This window comes from Passer montanus, unplaced genomic scaffold (assembly GCF_014805655.1).
Source record: "Passer montanus isolate IOZ18808 unplaced genomic scaffold, ASM1480565v1 scaffold17, whole genome shotgun sequence".
NCBI lineage: Eukaryota > Metazoa > Chordata > Aves > Passeriformes > Passeridae > Passer > Passer montanus.
The window spans coordinates 11,741,755-11,761,672 of record NW_024364270.1 but is presented as its reverse complement, the minus strand read 5'-3'; the positions used below and the strand labels follow the sequence as shown (position 1 = coordinate 11,761,672).

Sequence of the window (19,918 nt, the reverse complement as noted above, 5' to 3'; positions counted from 1 at the left end):
AGGAGGTTTTCCTCCTGTGCTGGCCTTGGAATATTGGGCAGTGGTAATGACTTTGGGGAGAGTGCCATGTTCCTCTGAGCAGCTGCAGGTTTTGGGGAGCCTCCCATGTGACAAGCACTGTCATGGAAACTGCTTTGCAGGCACTTCCAAGCTGCAATCCAGAATGAATATTCATAACCCAGCTGCCACTAAAATGTTTCAGACAATATTCTTTTAATACATATGATGCCTTTGAAATTTCACATTTTAGTAGTGGTAAAAAGGTTGTGATAAAGGAATCTAGAAAACCTGTCAGAATTTCTAGAAACTTCAGGAAAGAACCTTGAAGTTTTTTCTCCTAAATTAGGTCATATTTTGATTTGTTTTGTAATGTGCCATAGGTATTTCAAGGATAAATTAAAATTGTTGCAACTGCTAAGCATGCCTTCATCAATTCTTTTTCTTAATGTTTATATTTTATGCAAAATCAAAATAATTTACTTCTAAAAATAATTGTAAAACTTACTTTTTGTAGTATATCTTAGAAATTTTTATATTAGTTCAGCAAGAAGACTTGCAGAACTGGTCTTCAAAAAAAAATGGTACTTATTCTAGATTATTCTTTCATTGATGTTTTACTGCAAGAAGCACAGACATACCATTACCCTGTGAGGGAAATGAAAATAAAGCTTTGAAGTGATTGCCTTATGCTGTCAAATGCCATGTTTGCACTTTCCATGGTTGCGTTAGATTTAAAGCATACAGTTTCAACAGCTGAAATTGTAATAAGAAATCACTGGAAAATTACTAGAGAAATCTGTAAATTAATTTTTTTTTTTTGCTATGTTCTCACTAGCCTGTTTTCTTAGCCTTTTTTAACATTGCTGTCAACAGATAGGGAAATAATTTAAGAAGCAATTTGCCTGTTTGTAAAATCCTGTTTAAGTGGTTTGAACTAGAAAAATGGTTCACTTACTTTTTTATGTTGTTTTATTGCCCCAATATATTTTAAGATCTGCAACCCGTGAGGAAAACCAAGTGTTCTTTTTCTGGGTAAAATAGCTAATGCTTTGTCTTTAATAAATGTCAAGTCTAAAACATTCATATGATACTGTAAAATTAATGTCATATTTTCTGTTACTTTGTAACTAGGGCGTCATTATGGAGCAGTAACCTGTGAGGGATGCAAAGGGTTCTTTAAGAGGAGTATACGGAAGAATTTGGTTTATTCCTGCCGAGGAACGAAGGACTGCGTCATCAACAAACACCACCGGAATCGCTGTCAGTACTGTAGGCTGCAGAGATGCATTGCCTTTGGGATGAAACAAGACTGTAAGTCTGAATAAGAGCAATCTACTTCACCTGGCAGCTGCTTCCTGCTGCAAAAGATATGCTTTGTGTAGTTGCAAATGGTTATCTTGGTTATATATTTTAAAATCGTTGTATCTTCTTCCTTTATAGCAAGTTTGGTGTATCAGAAATATTAAATGCTTTCAGGTGTTTGCTTTAAAAGCTTAATAAACTCCATCTCATGTGATGAAAGTGAATGAATTCACTTGAATGAATTCACTAAATTCCTACATGGCAAATATCAAACATGTCTGCATTTTTTTTTTGTGCAGTTCAGGTTTTTTATATGTAAAATAAGGTACTCAACTTTTTGAACTCTATCTTCCTTTCAGTTTTTCCACAACTGAGGTTGCTATTCACTTTTGGCAAAGCTCTGCAGAGACAGTTATTCACAAGGCAGAGATCCACAGTGATCTAAAGTTCAGTTCTTACCAATTCCCGCAGATTCAAAGTTCCTTTCTAGCTTTCCATACATTAGATGTAGTGGTAGTGCAATATCACAGCAGTATCAGAATACTAAATACACAGAAAATCACACAAAACTCAAATTCTTCAGACCTAATACTGTGACAGATTCCGAGTTCCTTTCTAGCTTTCCATACATTAGATGTAGTGGTAGTGCAATATCAGCAGTATCAGAACACCAAATATACAGAAAATCACACAAAACATAAATTCTTCAGACCTAATACTGTGACCCTGTTGTAGTACATACAGTATTGGTCTTGTTCTCTGTCATCCTGCACTTATTTTACTGACCCTCTTGAACTTCTGTGAACATTTTCCTCCTTACAGCCCTGCTTCTGCCAGCAGAAATCAGTAACACAGAGGAAATTAATTCAGAAAGGGAGGAAAAGCTGGGGAGTGAAAGTGGATCTTTACCCTCTAGTTCAGCTGGCAGGAAGTAAGAAAAGGCCCCTCCACAGAAGACATCTTAAGCAGAACAAAATCACTGGGCTTAGGGATCAGAAGGCAGGAAAATAATCTCTTGTCACAGGGGAATACTGAGTGGGAGAGAGGATTGTTGGTGATAAGAAGTCTCATTCCTCAGTGGGGTGGGGAAAGGAAAGGAAAGAAAACCTAATATGGTCTTGGACTGTAGCTCCCTCAGTGAGGGTTATTTGTTCCTTGAAGAAGCCTTGGCCTTTTCTCAGCAAAGTGAGACCCTGCTACTAAGCACAGCATTTCCAAAGGAGGATTAAATACTTGCCTCCATCACCACCCTTCAAAGCACTATTTATGGGTTGCAGGCTGACTTCAATAGCATTGTCAATACTTAACATTACAACATTTGGGGTTTAAGATACTTTTCAGGGTAAACAATGGAATATCATCACAGTCAACTGCTATCTTGAAAATTTTTAATTTTTTATCTGAAGTTACACATTTTTCACATTTCCACATTTTCCCCATAGGGGGTAATACTATAAGTTTAATTTGAATGTTCAAAGCAAGGTGATACATCTATAGGCTAAAGCTCCAGTTCATTCCACCTTGTTTCACTGAGTCATTCAAATTAAAAAATCCACTTCTTTGAAGTCATTAACTTGTGGGCCAGGGTCTTGCCCAGATTTATCTTAAATGGTCTAAACTCAACTTTGTGAATGTACCTTTCCCTCTGTATTGTCTGAGGTCCTAACTCAAGAAGCTTCTTTAAATGAATGAAGTTACAGGAGTTCAACACAGACCCAAAATCCATGGAAAAATGTACATGAGTCCTTTACAAAGGAAGTGAGAATGTGAGATAGTGAAACTGAGAGAATGAGAAGCTTTAAGCTGCCACTTTGAGTCAAATTAAAAATGAGGGATGTCTCCCTTAATTTTAACTTAAAAATGTTGCATATGTTCCATGTCAGACTTTGACTACTACATCATTTCTCTTAGAACTCATCGAGTTGGCGTGCTGGTTTCTTCCAACTTGTTAGCTTGTTGGTTATGGGATATGTTTAATATATATATATTAGCTATTTTTTCAGGATTATCATTAAAAACAAATATTAAATAAAGAAAAAAAGTATTATTTCTTATTCTGTAATTCAGGATGATTTAATAGTTGGGTATTATTTCTGTAGCTGTACAGTGTGAGAGGAAACCAATTGAAGTGTCAAGAGAAAAATCTTCCAACTGTGCAGCTTCTACAGAAAAGATCTACATTCGGAAAGATCTTCGTAGTCCATTAGCTGCAACCCCAACTTTTGTAACAGACAATGAAACAGCAAGGTATGTAAATTGTATTCAAAAGTGGCTATCTTTGTCTTCTGAAAAAAAAATTGAATTTTAAAATTAATCAAAATTAAAACTTGTGCTGTTTTCTGTCAGATCAACGGGTTTACTGGAATCAGGAATGTTTGTTAACATTCATCCATCTGCAATAAAAAGTGAACCTACTGTGCTGATGACTCCAGATAAGGTATGTGATGATATGACTGATATAAGTAGAGCTAATTGCTGTAATTGTATATGTAAGGAGAGAAAGGTGTTCTATTTGGTTAAATTAATTTTTAAAACACTCCTTTACAACATTCACCACTGTTACAAACGCCTTCTCTTTACAAGAATCCTCTTAGCCTCACACAGTAAAAAACCACAACAAAGTAAATGCCCTTCCTTCTCATTTTTAGGAGCATTAAGGGCATTATTATTTTAATTTTTATTTTGGGATAATCCTGACACTTGGCTCACTCTTTTGTACAAATAAAGTGAGGTGTTCCCAAAACTTCTCATGGCTCTGTCACATGGCTCTTGGATTTTTTTTCTCCTGAATCACTATTTTTTTAGCAAAGCTGATAAGACCTATCTCATCAACAATTTTATTTATGAGCTGGTTTTCCTTTGTTTCCATTTTGTTCCACTTACTGATCCACTAAGGCCATGTGGTAGCTTTTTCAGGTATGCACAGTAGGAAGCATTTGTGTTTTTCTAGCTGATACTAAATTACCTCGTGTGGGAGAGTGGCTTGTAAGAGAATGGAGACAGTGTTGCAGGTAGTCTTGCCCCTGATAAGCTGCAGCTGTGTAAGAGAGGTGACAGACCAGCATTGAAGAAGAATCATGGTCTGCTGATGGGTATTGACCACTCACAGAGGAGTAAAAGGGCAGGCAGGTGTTATGCATGTGAGAAAAAAGGTATAAAGAGTTCGGAGGAGAGAGGTGTTGTTGGCACTAGCAGGTTGAGCTGTGAGAGGAAGGTGTCTGTATTGCTTGTGGGCTTGTTAGAGAGAGAAGGTATGAAGGCTTTAATGAACTGCAGATGCTTACTACTATATTTGGTGCTAGTCTTTTGAGTCCTCTGTCCATCAGGGGAAGATTTTAGATAACAAGGGCCTGACGCTGGTGTCAGTTGTGTGACCACCGTCAGATCGGTGCCCTGTTTTAGGGCTGAGTGACAACAAACCCTGTGTGAGGAGTGGCCAACAACACCCTCATGCTGTTTTTATGCATCTTGCTTTGCTTGCTCTGTGGTGTTAGCAGCAGCATGCTTGTCTGTAATAATGTACTTTTTTTTGCTGGGACAGAGTGGGACACATCTTATTGCCTCTCTGAGCTGCTAGCCAGTACTGGATCACTTTTTTTCTTTGCAGTTTAACAAAGACGTAAACACCAAAAAGGCTACAGCATAATTATTTTTATGCTTGTTTATAAAGATGACTTTTCATGCATTCCTTCTCATTCTTCTAACTTTTTACTACTGACTCATTTACATGTTGAAGGAAGATGCTAAAAATACAATCTAGAGCAGTCTTATATTCCTGGTGATAGACTAGTGCATAGAGATGTGAAATCTTTCTGCACCTGCTTACCATCAGTAGTATTCTCTCTGAAAGAAATAGATAGCTATTACTTTTACAAGTAAATGTCAAAATAGTCCATATTTTAGATACAGTGTAATGTTTGATTGCTGTATTGTGGTTACCCATGTATTAAAAACACTTTTCTTACAAGTATTTCTTTGTGTATGCTCTATTCTTCATTTATGTGAAAGCTGGTCTCTTCTCTTGCAGGTTAACTGCTGCCAATTATCTGAGAATTAAAAGCTGTTCTTTACCCTTAGGTAGAAGCATGTCAAGGAGATTTAAGTACACTGGCAAATGTGGTGACTTCACTAGCAAATCTCAGTAAATGTAAAGATGTGTCACAAAGCAGTACAGAGCTATCCATGATCGAAAATTTGAGTAATGGAGATGCATCATTATCTGAGCTCAAGCAAGAAGAACAATCTAGTAGTGATGTTACAAGGTAAGGCATGTTACACTTAAAAATACTTCATTTTCGAGAGAAAGACTGTCAATTCAGACCAGGCAATTAGTTAAATCATCACAATGCAGGAAATTTTTCTGCTTTAAAAGCAATAGTGATATCAGCATAAGCTCATGTAGAAGGTAAATATTGTAAGATTCTTCCAAGTGAAATGAAAAGAAAGTTCCATTAGGGAAAGAAATCCTTTTAGTTGTTTGTACTTGAAATTAATTTCAGTATAAATGTTACAGCTGATTTTCTTACTTTTTGATTGGCCATACTAAGGTAGACCTTCATTAGGTCTTGTACTATAGTCTTAGTACTTTGCATCATCCTGGAAAACTTGTTCTTAAGAGATCTCATCTGTGTTAAGTGCCTGTAACTATTAATCACCTTAAAAGCTTGAAAAACATATTCCTCCTATGCAAGAGAAGTTACAGAATTCTCACTACCAATATTAATACATTCACTGAATATCTTACAAACTCATGTTTTGCACTGGTTTTAACTGAGCCCTTGTGATGAGCATATGTGTAAGATGTATATACTGAGCATTCAGTTTTTCCATCAATCACAATCCTGTTCTTCCTTGGTTGTTATCTCATGCAAGCTTCTGACTGCTGTCCCAGCAATATTCTTTTACACACCACCTACATTTTACATTCTGTTCTGAAAGTCAGTGTGGAGTAAATTGGTTAAGGGGAAAAAGGTGGGCGTGTAGTGGCTGAAATATCTGATTTCCCCTGTGGTCTCTACTGCTTTGTGTAATTGCAAGCAGATTACTTTTTTTTTGCTCCTTTCTTTATATACTGCTTAGAAAGTCATTCTGATTCTTATAGATGCTGATTTGGGCCTTTGCTGTGTCCTCCTAGGTAAATGTTAGAGTATGCCATGTAAGCAGTATTGTTGCATGTGCTGATAGCCATCATTCAGTACTATGGCTGTTCAAAGAGATGTAGTAATCTTCCATTTGCTGTGACTTCCATTTGCTTATTTTTACCAACTTCAGAGTTTCTGTTCAGTTCTAAAAGTCTGTCTATGAAAAAGCATCTGGTTCTATCAGCCAGAGAGCTTGAAAGAGCTCTGACTTGATGTACTCTTGTCAACTAGGTTACCTAATAGCTGTACATTGGGGAGGTTCAAGTAAACATTGCTGTGACAGGAAAGCTGTTATTCCAAGAGAAAGTAAAAAATTTCTCTGAATTACTGAGTTCCCTGTCAGACCCTATGCCAGCATGATCTAACAAATGCAGCTGTTTATGGAGGAAGAAGAGTTTAAGGGACTTCAGAGAGCACATTTAATCCATCCATGCTTTTTATCTATTTTATTCATTGCTTGCAGTAGTTATAATTTCAGTTTTGCTGGCACAGACTACAGCTTTTGCTGCAGGCACTCCTTTGCTTTTATATTGTAATCTTATGTGCCTTGTCCTCTAATGCTTCATGGTATTATTTCTTTACAGTTTATCTGCAGTCTTATATATCTGTTGATGATTGAGTCTGACAAAAAGAGAACCAAAATTATCTGTAGCAAAGGATATCAATGCCATGTATTTTAATCTTGATTATGCCTTGTTTTCTCACTTTGTGTGCTAGATTTCCATAGCTCCCAGGCAAGCTTTGTTCTGGATTCTCCTTTTTGTGGTGTTTTACCTTACAGACATTGCTCATGTTGGGGCTTTGTATAGGAAAGGACTCATTACTGAGCCACAAGGAAGCAAAGCTGCTGCTGACTTCTGCTGGCTTACTACTGGCACTTTGAGATAGGAGGGAGAACAGTTCTTTGAAAACAACATTGAAGAGTGACTTGGGAGGAAAGTGTCATGGGTAACAAGTGTACATGCCCACACTATTTTTCTAGCACTCTTCACCCTGTGCTAGAATAAATACAGGATAGTGACAGGTGCATATGACATTTACCTTTTGGGGAAAGGGGAAGTCTTGTTCTTCTCCTAAATTTCTGTTCCTGCCACATGAAGAACCCTACAGAGATCCTGTTGTTTCTTTAAAAGCAGCTGTCAGTGAGCTGCTGTGTTTGCCTATCTACCTAAGACTGCAAAGTGAATTGTGGAAGACCTGAAACTCAGTTCTTCTAGCAGGAGTCCATAGTAGTTTCTAGAGCTGAGCCTTCCCTTTGTGCATACCAGAGACAGAAGATGGCCCAGGTGTGTCTGTACAGTCCTCTTGTGTGTGCCCCAGTCACCCTGATGTGCATACATCAAGGTGCACAGGCTAGTGAGGACCAAAAATTAGTTTGTTTACCATCCCAAGCCTTGAGGCAGTGTCAGCAGCTCTTTCACAGTAATATTTCATTTGGTTGTGTGTAGTTATGTTAAACAGCTCCTTTTTTTCTTTTTTTTTTTCTTTTTTTTTTTTTTAGCATGATATTAAATTCATGTAGCTAAAGAGTGTGGGGGTAGAGAAGCTGGCCAAGTTCTATCCCAGATTTTGGCATTAAATCAGTGATTTTAGATTCCGTGGTAATAAACATATCTATAAATTGAGAATGAGCTCTATGTACAATCTGATAATCAGCTTCTGTAAAGTTTTCTGGCCTCAGTTCATAAGTTTTTCATGCAATACTGTATAGAAATGTTGCTGTTCCCAGGATATGTCATATGTCTGTAGGCAGTGATCAAGTTTGTATTTGTGATTGAAGGTGTGTCATTTGTAGTTCTCAGGTGTATTTATGAGCAGAAAAACAACACGTGTTATCAAGCAGACAAATATTGAGCAATACATCTATGCTTGTCCTGACATCTGCCCTCTAGCATTTGTGCTTGTGAAAGCCAAGAGTCACTGCCATGCAGTAGAGGGTACTAAGGGTTGTATTGAAACCATGGGAGTGCTTTCTCTTACATATTTTGAAGCAGTCTTTTCCAATTAAGTTGAAAAATCTAACTCATTACTTAACAAAAAAGAATCTTACTCTGTTTGTGCTTCATAGCAGTAAAAGACTGAAAAATTTATACATGAGCTAAGTGACTTTAACAGCAGTCTGGTGATCATGTCCTCAAAACACTCATGTCAGTGCTCTCAGTGAACATCACTAAAGAGATCTTGAAAAGCAAACTGTGATTCAGCAGCACAACCAATATGTCAAAACTGTGAATTTGTTGGCAACTAGTGTAAACAGGCTCTGCTGCTAATTTTTGTTTCAGAGTTCAATGGAATGTCAGGAAAAGCATGCTACTGACTTTTATTTTCCAAACCTCATTCTTTGAAGCAGACTTCTACATACAGATTTCAGACTTGTGCAGGTTCCTCTTAAATTGAAACGGTCTCTAAAGTGAAATTTTCTTTTTGTTTGTTTGTTATCTTACAGGGCATTTGATACTCTTGCAAAAGCATTAAATCCAGGAGAGAGTGCAGCATGCCAGAACTCTGAAAGTGTTGACACCAGTGCACAGCTGCTTGGTGGAGAAACCAGCATGAACATCGTTGAAATAGAGGGGCCACTTCTCAGTGATGCACATGTAGCATTTAGGGTACTGAATACTTTCTACTGTTGACTGTTTACAACTGTTTTGGCATAGTGATGTACAATAATGATCTGGCTAAGCTTTATTTTGAATTTCTTAGAGGAGTATTTGTTCAGGTATTGGCATTAATTTCCAAGTAATGAACTGCTTTTGTTCACTGGTTAATTCTTTATTTGGGAGAAAGTTCTGCACTCTGCAGTGGTTTAGCTGCACTGCTTATTTTATAGCTTCTTACCTTAAAAATACTGGGTAAGCCATACAAAATGATTTACAAAGACAAAGTTTTTGCCTGAAGCAAAGTCAGCATCCACATTCTCATTTGGGAGAAAGTTCTGCACTCTGCAGTGGTTTAGCTGCACTGCTTATTTTATAGTTTCTTACCTTAAAAATACAGGGTAAGCCATACAAAATGATTTGCAAAGAAAAGTTTTTGCATGAAACAAAGTCAGCATCCACATTCTGAGTTGTTAATGGGTGGATCTGATGCAATATGCAACTGGATTTTGAGACCTTTAAGTGTATTTGTCAGTTTCTTGTTTGTGTAGATACTCTATTTTAGCATGGTAGTAATTGACTTAAATACAGTTGCTGTGTTAGTTAGCCATATATTTTCTGGATTTATTTTTCATTTTACAAGCTTGCAGGAATTCCTTGAATTCCTTATATTTTTTTTTATCACCTTATTTATCATGGACAAATCAAAAAGCTTGGTCATCTGAAAACTTATTAACAGGCGTCTGGTTAAACTTTACCCCTCTTACCAGGATCTGTTTTGATCATTCAAATGAATATCTCTAATGCAAATGTCAGCTTTTTTTTTTTTAATTGCATTATCCAAAACATTATATTAAAAAAATATCAATTTCTGAAGACAGAATTACTAGGAATTCCTTGAATTCCTTATATTTTTTTTTATCACCTTATTTTTCATGGACAAATCAAAAAGCTTGGTCATCTGAAAAGTTGTTAACAGGCGTCTGGTTGAACTTCACCCCTCTTACCAGCATCTCTTTTGATCATTCAAATGAATATCTCTAATGCAAATGTCAGCTTTTTTTTTTTTAAATTGCATTAGCCAAAACATTATATTAAAAAAATATTAATTTCTGAAGACAGAATTACTGGACAAATCAAAAAGCTTGGTCATCTGAAAACTTATTAACAGGCGTCTGGTTAAACTTTACCCCTCTTACCAGGATCTGTTTTGATCATTCAAATGAATATCTCTAATGCAAATGTCAGCTTTTTTTTTTTTAATTGCATTATCCAAAACATTATATTAAAAAAATATCAATTTCTGAAGACAGAATTACTATCTTCAGACAGTATTACAATATTCTAAGCTATTTTGGGTGGAATCTCTTTCTTCACATATGCAGGTAACATCACTGATTTTACTTACTGACCTTGTGAACATCCTTTCTGATATATGTTGGTTATATTTTTTGGACTTGGGAGCAGCTGTGTATTGGGTATTTTGCACAAACGTCGAAAGATTTCTCTTGTATTTCTTTGTAAAATATTAATTAAAAGTAAAAAAAAAAAGTTTTGTGAAAGGGAATTCTCTCTCTCTCACACACACTCTCTTTCTCTCCAGGAGTTGTCACTCCTCTGATGTTAGCAAGTTCATTCCAGTTACAATGATTCTTCTCTCTTATTCTTTGAGAATGTTTCAGAAGTTGAGTTTTGAGATTTTCCATCTCCAGTTGTCCCAGACATGAATGTCTGTCTGCAAATCAAACTTTGTCTTTTTTGTTGCTGTGTAGTTCTTTAACTCACAGAGTGTAATGGTGTGGCTAATAATGCAAAAGGGAGTCATTCCATTTTGTTGGGATTATACCTTTTTATTTAAAGAACAATTTTATTATTTCACTTAACAGCAACTCAAAGGACTGATTTCTTCCTAAACATATTATGAAGAAAGTAAAATAACTATCTTACACTTTCTTCTTTCTTTTTTTCTTCCTACTTTTGTTTTGCAGCTCACCATGCCTTCTCCTATGCCTGATTATCTCAATGTTCACTATATCTGCGAGTCTGCCTCCAGGTTGCTTTTCTTGTCCATGCACTGGGCACGTTCCATTCCATCTTTCCAAGCTTTGGGGTAAGTGTTCTGTTTATTCACTTACATTGTGCATATGTGCTTTGGAATTTTTGAGTTTTGCTGTCTTCTTCAGGGACTTGTAAAAAAATAAAACTACAAATTAAAATTGTTATAAACCTTAATTGTAAAATAAATTTTCTGAATTAAAACTACTCTCACTTTGAGTCCAAATTCAGGACTTTGGTTGGGTTTTGTAAGAAAAAGGAGTGGATTTAAAACAATTGAATGCCTACCCACTGCTGCTTCTCAAATATATTTTGAGAAACTAGGAATTTCTATCAGCTTCTTAATAGCTACAGCTCTTGTGCTACATCCTGATGCGTATCAGGCAATCACCAAAAAGAAGCTCCTGTCTGAATCCACAAAATCTATCCTTATAAGGTGATTTACTCCTTGCTTTTAATAACCTACACGAAGAAAATTATTAGCTAGATTCAGCAGACATTCAGAATAAAGTTGTCTAATTTCAAAAGATTTTCCAAAAATAAATGGCTTCTGTAACTAAAAGGTAATTCTAACTGTTCTTTTTAGAGTTTGTTTAGAGTCCTGCTTCTCCATAAGAATTCATTGTATCACTTAAGTTCAGTTTTGTAGTCCATTGCTGATCATCATGAAAAATTATGTCCAAACTGCATGGGAAAAACTGATTTATATAATATTCAGAAGTAATTTTATGAAGATGCAGCAAACAAATAAAGATACTGTATCAGCTCTGACACAAATGGTGAATAAATCATGATAGTTTGTTCTCATTTGCAGTGTTTCTGTTTAATTTATATCAAAACAGCCTGTGACTGTGGCAGCAAAGAGAATTCCTTTTTAAAATGAAGGATTGTCCCCTTTTCCAGGAAAGCTGTCAAAGCAGGATGATCTGTGATTACCATTTATGTTTACTCAGATGCTTCAACCAAATGATTCTACAGTTTTTAAGAAAAGATACTGTATTGTGTGTAATTAAGCCTGTGTGTTGGAGAAGGAGAAAGGAATATTGTATCAAGTTAAAGAATAGTAGGGGTAAAAAAATAGGTAAATATGATGTTTTATTCTGGTAGAAATTTTTGACCTGCAGAATTACAAAAGGCATAGCAAATAAACATAGTATGTTATGTCAAAAATTTTTTGTTACAGAGAGACAACTGCAAATTAGTACAAATTGGTATTCTAACAAAAAATGGAAATTGCTTCTTAAAAATAAAATGTAGTACAGAAGGCCTCTCTCCAAAAAGATTTAGTGAGAAAAATCTGCACCTGCTCTTTTTATCTGTTATTTCACAATATATTTTTCTGGTTAAAAAATATGGAGGAGTAAGCTGCCATAAGAGTGATAATATTCACCTGTAATAGCATTTATAGACCCAGTCAAGATCATGGGCAACAGTATGTAAATAACATAAATTCAGGTTTTCTTTGAAGCATCTAAAATGCAACCTGTTTTCAATTGGAGGTTTATTTGAAATTAATGCAGCCTTTATAATTGGAGTACATTATATCCTATAATTTTGACTTTCAGAAGGGTGACTCATTTCACTTTTAAACTGAAGAGAAATTCATGGAGCATGATGAGTAATGGTTTTATAAGGAAGATGGATAATTGTACCCAGGTTGTTTCTTCCTCAGGCAACATTCTCCTTTAGTCACAGCAGGATAGTTGCCTTTGACCTAATGATGAAGTTAATGATGCCAGATATTGATTAGCTCATCTTCCTGCAGGGCCATCTTTGTTTGCAAGAGAGTTTCCTACTGAAACCTTCACCAAGCTGCTTACAGCCTCTTAGTTTTGTGAGGCTGTGTAAGGAAACTTAAGAACTGGTTCTGGTGTAACTTTGATCAGCCATAAAGATGCTGTAGATGATGTGTTTATCTACACACACACAGGAGTAGCCAGTACACCCTGTTTTCAGTGGTGCTCAGCACAGTCCCTTTGATTGTGTTAAAGGAGATGAACAAAGATGTGACAAATACGTGCAGAAGCTGCATGTACAGTATCCTATCTACCATAACAAGAACTTGATCCAAATGAAAATATTGCTCTCAGTAAGCTCTGTAATCCAGTTAAGGACAAGTCTGTGTTCACCAGTCATTTGACATCTTAGTATTGCACTAAATCATCAGAACTGTTCCTGAAGATAATATCTGAATTCTTCAAAAATCTGTTCCTCTGTATTTTTGTAGTTGAAATCCTAGCTTTAACATGCTTTTCTTCTTAGATAGATCTTGTACTTCTTTTAAATTTCTATTATTTGTATTCACTGCCTAAAACTGTGAAACGTTGTACCTGAATTTGACTCCTCTCTGGTGGGATTTACTTTTTAAGGTACTGAGCTCTTGTTAAGCTCTGTGAGTTAGAGATGCTTGGCATAACTGAAAGTTGGGTTACTAATACAAAAGTGGCTGAATATGAATTGATGTATTTTATTTTAAGCTGCAGCAAATAAATCCTTATGACTGGTATTTATACTTTGAAGTCTGTATTTCAAACCTTATTCCAAACTTGAAAGGGATGCAGAAAGTAGCAGTCAGGAAGCTCAGAAGCTTGATCACACATGTTCCATTTCATCTGTATCTTCAATTAAAAAATTATACCAACCTGTCAGTTTTCAAGTGAAAAAAACCCGTGAGTCTGTTCTGCATCCACAATACAGGAACAGTGCTGTCTTTCTTTTTGTCCATGCATATAAATGTTGTCCCAAATCCTAAGAAAACTAGCATGATGGAGTACACTGTGGCAGTTATCATTTACTGTAACTTCAGCTTGCTTTTGTTATAGAAATCGATCTCCTTTTAGGTCATTTAAACAAAAATGTATTGCTTTACAAAAGTCACTTTAAACAAGGTGTTTTAATTCTAGCATGCAAAGAAAAATTATAAACAAAAATGTATTGCTTTACAAAAGTCACTTTATTAAACAAGGTGTTTTAATTCTAACATGCAAAGAAAAATTACGCAGAACTTCATTTTGGTGTTGGTTGTAATGATTGAATTAGATTAATGTTTTATGAAGTGTTATTCAAATTTTTTAAAAGTGAATGCAAATGGCCCTGGTTATATTAAATTATTGTGCTTTTTAATAGACAGGATAACAGCATATCATTAGTAAAAGCCTGCTGGAATGAACTTTTTACGCTTGGTCTAGCACAATGCTCACAAGTTATGAATGTGGCAACGATCTTAGCTGCTTTTGTTAATCACCTTCAAGGCAGTTTACAGCAAGGTAAGGTGTATACTGTGCACATGCCAGACTTGGGGAATTACTTGATATTTTTTAAGTTTTGAAATGTGCAGAAGCTCTTTATTTATCCTTCAGTTGTTATTGTAAATTTACGGTTTAAAGAATTGCATGTTGGTATTGAAACAAAATTATACTAGCAACTACAGTCCACAAGATAGAATTTTTTAGCAATTTTGCAAAAGTCACCTATGATAATATTTAACTCCAAATAAAAAAAAAACAACACTTTTGTGTGTGTGTGTGTATTATATTGTTTAATAGTATCCTCTTGTCTGTTAATATCATCAGCCCAAATTAGGAATATTTTGGGCAGCATCAATGTTAAGAACACAAGAGTACTATGAATATGATTCCTCTGTATGAAAGATACAAAGTCAAGAATGACCCACCTGTCCTTGTTCTTCATAGCTGTAACACAAAGCAGCTGAATGCCAGCTTGGTGATACAGTTCCTTTAGATAACTTGGCTTGTTGACTTCTGTATATCAGTTTTAGTCTACATGGAAGTCTTCAACAGATCTCTAATAAGTACACTTTGTTCCTTGCTAATCCTATGTCCTGCATCTTTGGCATATTTTTCATTCAAATGAAAGACATATCAGTTGGCCTCTTTAATTCTGTTCTGAGCTGGAAGGGAGTTTTAGCTAAAAGCTTTGTTGTCCTTGTGGATACTCACAAGGTTATCATCACTAAAAGCTATCCAGTCAATAATAGTATAGTCTTCATGTGTTCATAGTCATAACACATTATTCATAAGTTAGGTGCTCATGGAAGAATCAAAGCATTTTCAGATTTAACTGAATTTTTGAGTTGTTTGCTGTTAGGGGTATGAAAATTCACTGTTGTTGATGCTATGCAAATGCAGATTGGTAAACTAGAAAAAAACAGCCTACCAGACTATAGATGTTTTCATCTTCTTTTATGATAAGGTAATTAAAGAATTATTTCCAAGGGGTTTTCGTGATTTAAAAACATCCACAAGATCCTCCTGTAAATAACAATAGCTTAAAACAAACTGATCAAATCATGAGATGTACTGGATCAGCTAAAGATACTAACAAATCTGTGATTGTCTCTAGCAGATAAAAATGGAATCTGGAAATTTTTGGTCTATGTAATATTTAAAGTATGTTTACCCAGAAAGGATATTGTAGTAATTTGTCATGTTTTTATCATTATTACAAATACGTATTTCTACCATTTAAATTGGGAGTCCAGGTTGACTGCAAGAACCAGTTATGAAGTCTGCCAGCTGCAGTATCTCAAGAGATACCAAGTTTGTGGAGTCTAGGGACTCTAGGTTGATGGGTTATGGAGGGGATGGAGTTTTCAGGCTGCTTTGCTATTGCTGACTCAAGGGGAGCAGCTCTGCACCAGCCACATTCCCCTCAGTGTCAGTCAGGGAAGGTGTGTGGTACACCTTTCCCAGCAGTGACATGGTCTCTGACTGAACAACCCACGAAGCTGGACACTGTCCTTCCATGTGGCACATGAGCCTTAGGCACAGGTCAGCACTAGCAGTGTATGCTTTACTTAGAAGTAGTCTCTTCCTTCCTTGATCATTTCAAGCTCTAGTCCATGTCTGATAACTGGAAGCATTAGCAGGAAGATCCTAATTGGAAGAGGTGAAAAAATAGAGTTAATACTCTGTAATTGCTGGTGTCAAGATTATTCAAACCTAACAGGAATTTATAGATGGCATAGATTTCCCATTGTTTGAATCTAATAAAATAATTATTTTTGAAATTCCAGTGTGACCACATTTTTGCATGTGTGTTAACTTGGGAATTTTTGTTATGTGTGTCTTGATTTAGAGAAATTGCCAACAGACAGAGGAAGGCTAGTAATGGAGCATGTCTTCAAATTGCAAGAGTTTTGTAACAGCATGGTTAAACTGTGTCTAGATGGATATGAATATGCATATTTGAAAGCAATTGTCCTCTTCAGTCCTGGTATGTAATTATTCCAAATGTAACATTTTAATCTGTGCTGTTTGTTGCCACATACCTGTTTCATTATATGCATTATATTACTGCCTCATTTGTTGAGGAATCTTGGAAGGTTTGTAAAGAGTGTAGGAAGAGGAGGGTTAATCTTCTAATGTAAACAACTGAATGTTGCTTTGGGGACATTTTTTTCAGGGGGGGACTTTGATTCTTTTTATTTGTAGATTTTATTTCTTGGCAGTGCCACTCATGCTTTTCGTTGTTTTGGTTTTGGGGTTTTTTTTCTTTTCATTTATTTATTTATTACTTTTAATTCTGTGCCTCCTTTCAGGGATACATTTTCTGAAGACCTGCAGTTTGATTTTCTGAAGTGTTGCTCTTGCACATCCAGATGAGATAGTTTTTCATATATTAAAATCCCAACTTCAGTCTATCTGGGCATCAGTTCTCACATTCAGAATTACAGAAACATCACCTCTCCCCCACAGAGACAATGCATATAGCATTTCTGGCAAATGAGCACCACAAACATTCACTTATGTTATTATTTCTGTCTTCTAAACAAGTATTTACCTAATGTACTCTCAGCAGCATTACTAGACAGACATTAGACAGTGGAGATAATATAACTTTATTTCCCTTCTGGGTGATTAGTTTACAATAGGGAGGAAAGAGTCCTCTGGTTATGGTAGATACTTACTGGGTAATTGCATTGTGTCCCTTATGCCTGGATGTAGAAAGTTACAAAATTAATTTTCTTACTTGGAAGTTGCAGAATTAACTTTTCACAAAAGGTATTTAGATATTTTATCAGCATCCTGCAGGCCTTAGGTTCATCATTCATAATTGGGATTTAATACAAAGCCAAATAAAGACTTTTATCAAAAGAAAATGTGCAAATCTCAAGTACTTCCTCTGTCTCCAAGAGTTTTTCACTCTCACATTTAGAAAGTAAGTCTTTGGTTACTCCATTTCGCATTAGAAGGTGTTAAAAGCACCAGCAGCTTCCTTCATCCTTGTTGCTCTGCCTTTTGAAGATGTTGATGTCCTGTAAAAAGGATTAGAGCAGATGTTAAAATGCTTACAGAATCTTAATGACCCCTGTCAGTAGTGTAGGACATGGAGGAGATCTGGGTAGTTGGTTCTTTAGACTTATTAGATCCAAGAAGAACTTTCTTTTTGCATTCACTTGCAGTTCACCCTTACATAGAAAAACTAGTTGAGGTGAGAAAATCTTTTAGAATTTGGACACTTCTAAAATGTAAATTTTAAGCAGGTTTTCTAATATATAGAATTAGTATATTATGAGGTTCTTGCTTTGCAGTTTCCCTCAGATTTGCATGATATTTTTTACTAGGTATATACTACTATGTAGTATCTACCTAGTAAAAGATATATGTAGTATCTATCTCGTAAAAGTGGCAGCATTATCAGGAATTCATGGTATTCATCAAAGAGCACAAACAAAACCCTGCATCTCTTCCATTGCTACCTATATATATAAAACTTTATATTGCAGTAATGGAAGACTTCTGAGATGAAAGACATTCATGCAAATAAAAGGTGGTATAAGTAGAGTCAGAATCCTTGAGAAAAGATGACAAATATCCAGAGGGATTCCTATTGTGATATTTTTTCTATTGTGGATCACTAAGGAAAATCAGATCCTGGGTGTTTTACTCTAAGACATAATCCTGCTGTCAGTCCTTCTGACCAGGAGAGTCTTGCATGGTTTTATGTGTTTGCTTGTATAGCTCACAGTATCACTGAGACAGTTTCAGTTTCCTGATAAGCAGGACTCGCCATTAAACCCACTTGGTTTAAACACAGTACTAAACATGCTTGAAAATCTTGGCAGTTTTCCTTTTCTGCTGAGGATTGAACAGTTGCAAATACACCATTATTACAGAAGAGACATTCTCTAAGTGGATGGTAGGAGGGTGTCTGCTGGTTTAATTTTAATAAATAAGACTTGCAGGAGATACAATTCTCCTCCAAGTGTTCTTAACGCAAACAATCCTTTTCATGGCATTCCTCTACAAAAACTGGTAGAGGTTATGTCAAGGAAGAAACAAAATTATGGGAGACTACCTCAAGTCCATTTTTTTGGAATTATGTCCACTAGGATTTATGATAGAATCCTCTATCATAAATAGAGGCCTGTGTGGAAAGGTTCCTTCTTGAGGAACCTTACACTTGCAAAGTAGTATTTACCTATTAGTTTAGTCTGAAGTTCATCTCCTTCCAGTTATATTTGACAACACAAAAGGTAGAAGGAAAAATACCTTGGGAAAATACTCTAGTTCAGTCACATGATTGAGAGAAATTTTCTTTAGCTGATGTTTTCAAATTCACATTACTAATGACTAGTTGCTTTAATGGCAATGTGTTGTCAGAACTCTTGATCCTTGAGCCGTATAACAAAATCTTTGTACATGTGAAAGTCATGCTTGGTACCTTGAACAGAAGGGATGTCCTGGCAATGACTCACAGGCCAGAAATTTAAAATGGCATGGGTTTTACTGCTGTACAGCAGGATGGGGCTGGGCTGTGCATGCAGCAGAGCCCTAAGGTAAGAACATCTCCTTTAGTAGGCCCTGGTGATTCAGCTGTGCCAAGCCAGCTGTTTGATGGCCACAAGACAGCCTTGGGCAGAGAGATTAGTACAAAGGGTGTGACAAGAAGACTTGGCATCTTTCTAAATGGCTGCAAGTGTACAAGCAGTCTTCTTCAAACTGTTCCAGAAGTTGACTTCTTGCTGTGTTCCTGACATGGCTCTAAAAGCAGCAGCACAAAGTGATGCATTTTGCACATCAACTCTAACTCTTCATCTACGTGATTTGTCATGCTAGTGACAGTAAAATTTTTACATTCAGATAGATGGATAATAAAATGACAGACCATGTAGAGAGTTCAGAATTACTGCATAATAATTTCCAAGAGTGACTTGGCAGTTAGGTTGATGTCCTTTCATTTTAGCAACACTTATATTTCAAGTAAGTTCAAGTCACTGCTAAAAAATATAATTAGCACATTTGAAATTTTTGCACCAGATAGGTTTGTATGTAGCAGACTGTTCTTTCTCAAGTATGTGAATTAAAAAAGCATTTGGACAGTGCTCTCAGGCACACAGTGTGATTCTTAGAGTGTCATGTGCAGGCCCAGGAGTTGAACTTGATACTGATAGGTCCCTTCTAACTCAGCATATTCTATGGTTCACTACTGTTTTCTACAAGTCTTAGGTAGTTCACAGCTTTTTATTCTGCTTCTTCCACTGATCTTAATTTTATACTTCACATTTCACCCAAATATTATTTGTGCATCCAATGTTCCAGGAAGTGTCAGTGTGTTGAAACAATCCAGTGTTTTACTGCTACACAGAGAACAGAGCTATCATCAAGATTAACATAAACATTGCAAGCACTGAATTTATTTGAACTCTTTCATATGTCTGATTTTATTATGGAAAGTTAAGTAAAATATAAATGTAAAGAAAGAAAAATATAAGCAGGTAAAGTAGTGTCTACCACTAAAGCTGAAGTTACTGCAGCTACCACTTAATTATATCAGTATATTGGCAACTGGATAGTCTGT

General features: G+C 35.9%; 1 protein-coding gene across 3 annotated transcripts in view; it reads left to right on the top strand.

Annotated features, from left to right (window-relative positions):
• The window catches only part of NR2C1 (nuclear receptor subfamily 2 group C member 1), a 37,457-nt gene that overhangs the window by 16,298 nt on the left and 1,241 nt on the right, over nt 1-19,918 (top strand). For 2 of the 3 annotated variants that reach the window (XM_039704075.1, XM_039704076.1), the window contains 8 exons: nt 1,132-1,311; nt 3,402-3,549; nt 3,649-3,739; nt 5,380-5,564; nt 8,890-9,052; nt 11,029-11,150; nt 14,222-14,361; nt 16,193-16,330. In XM_039704075.1, coding sequence (XP_039560009.1) covers nt 1,132-1,311; nt 3,402-3,549; nt 3,649-3,739; nt 5,380-5,564; nt 8,890-9,052; nt 11,029-11,150; nt 14,222-14,361; nt 16,193-16,330 — 1,167 coding nt within the window. Of the gene's footprint in view, nt 1-1,131; nt 1,312-3,401; nt 3,550-3,648; nt 3,740-5,379; nt 5,565-8,889; nt 9,053-11,028; nt 11,151-14,221; nt 14,362-16,192; nt 16,331-16,655; nt 19,906-19,918 lie in introns of those variants that run through there. The other variant, XM_039704077.1, reaches the window with a different exon arrangement.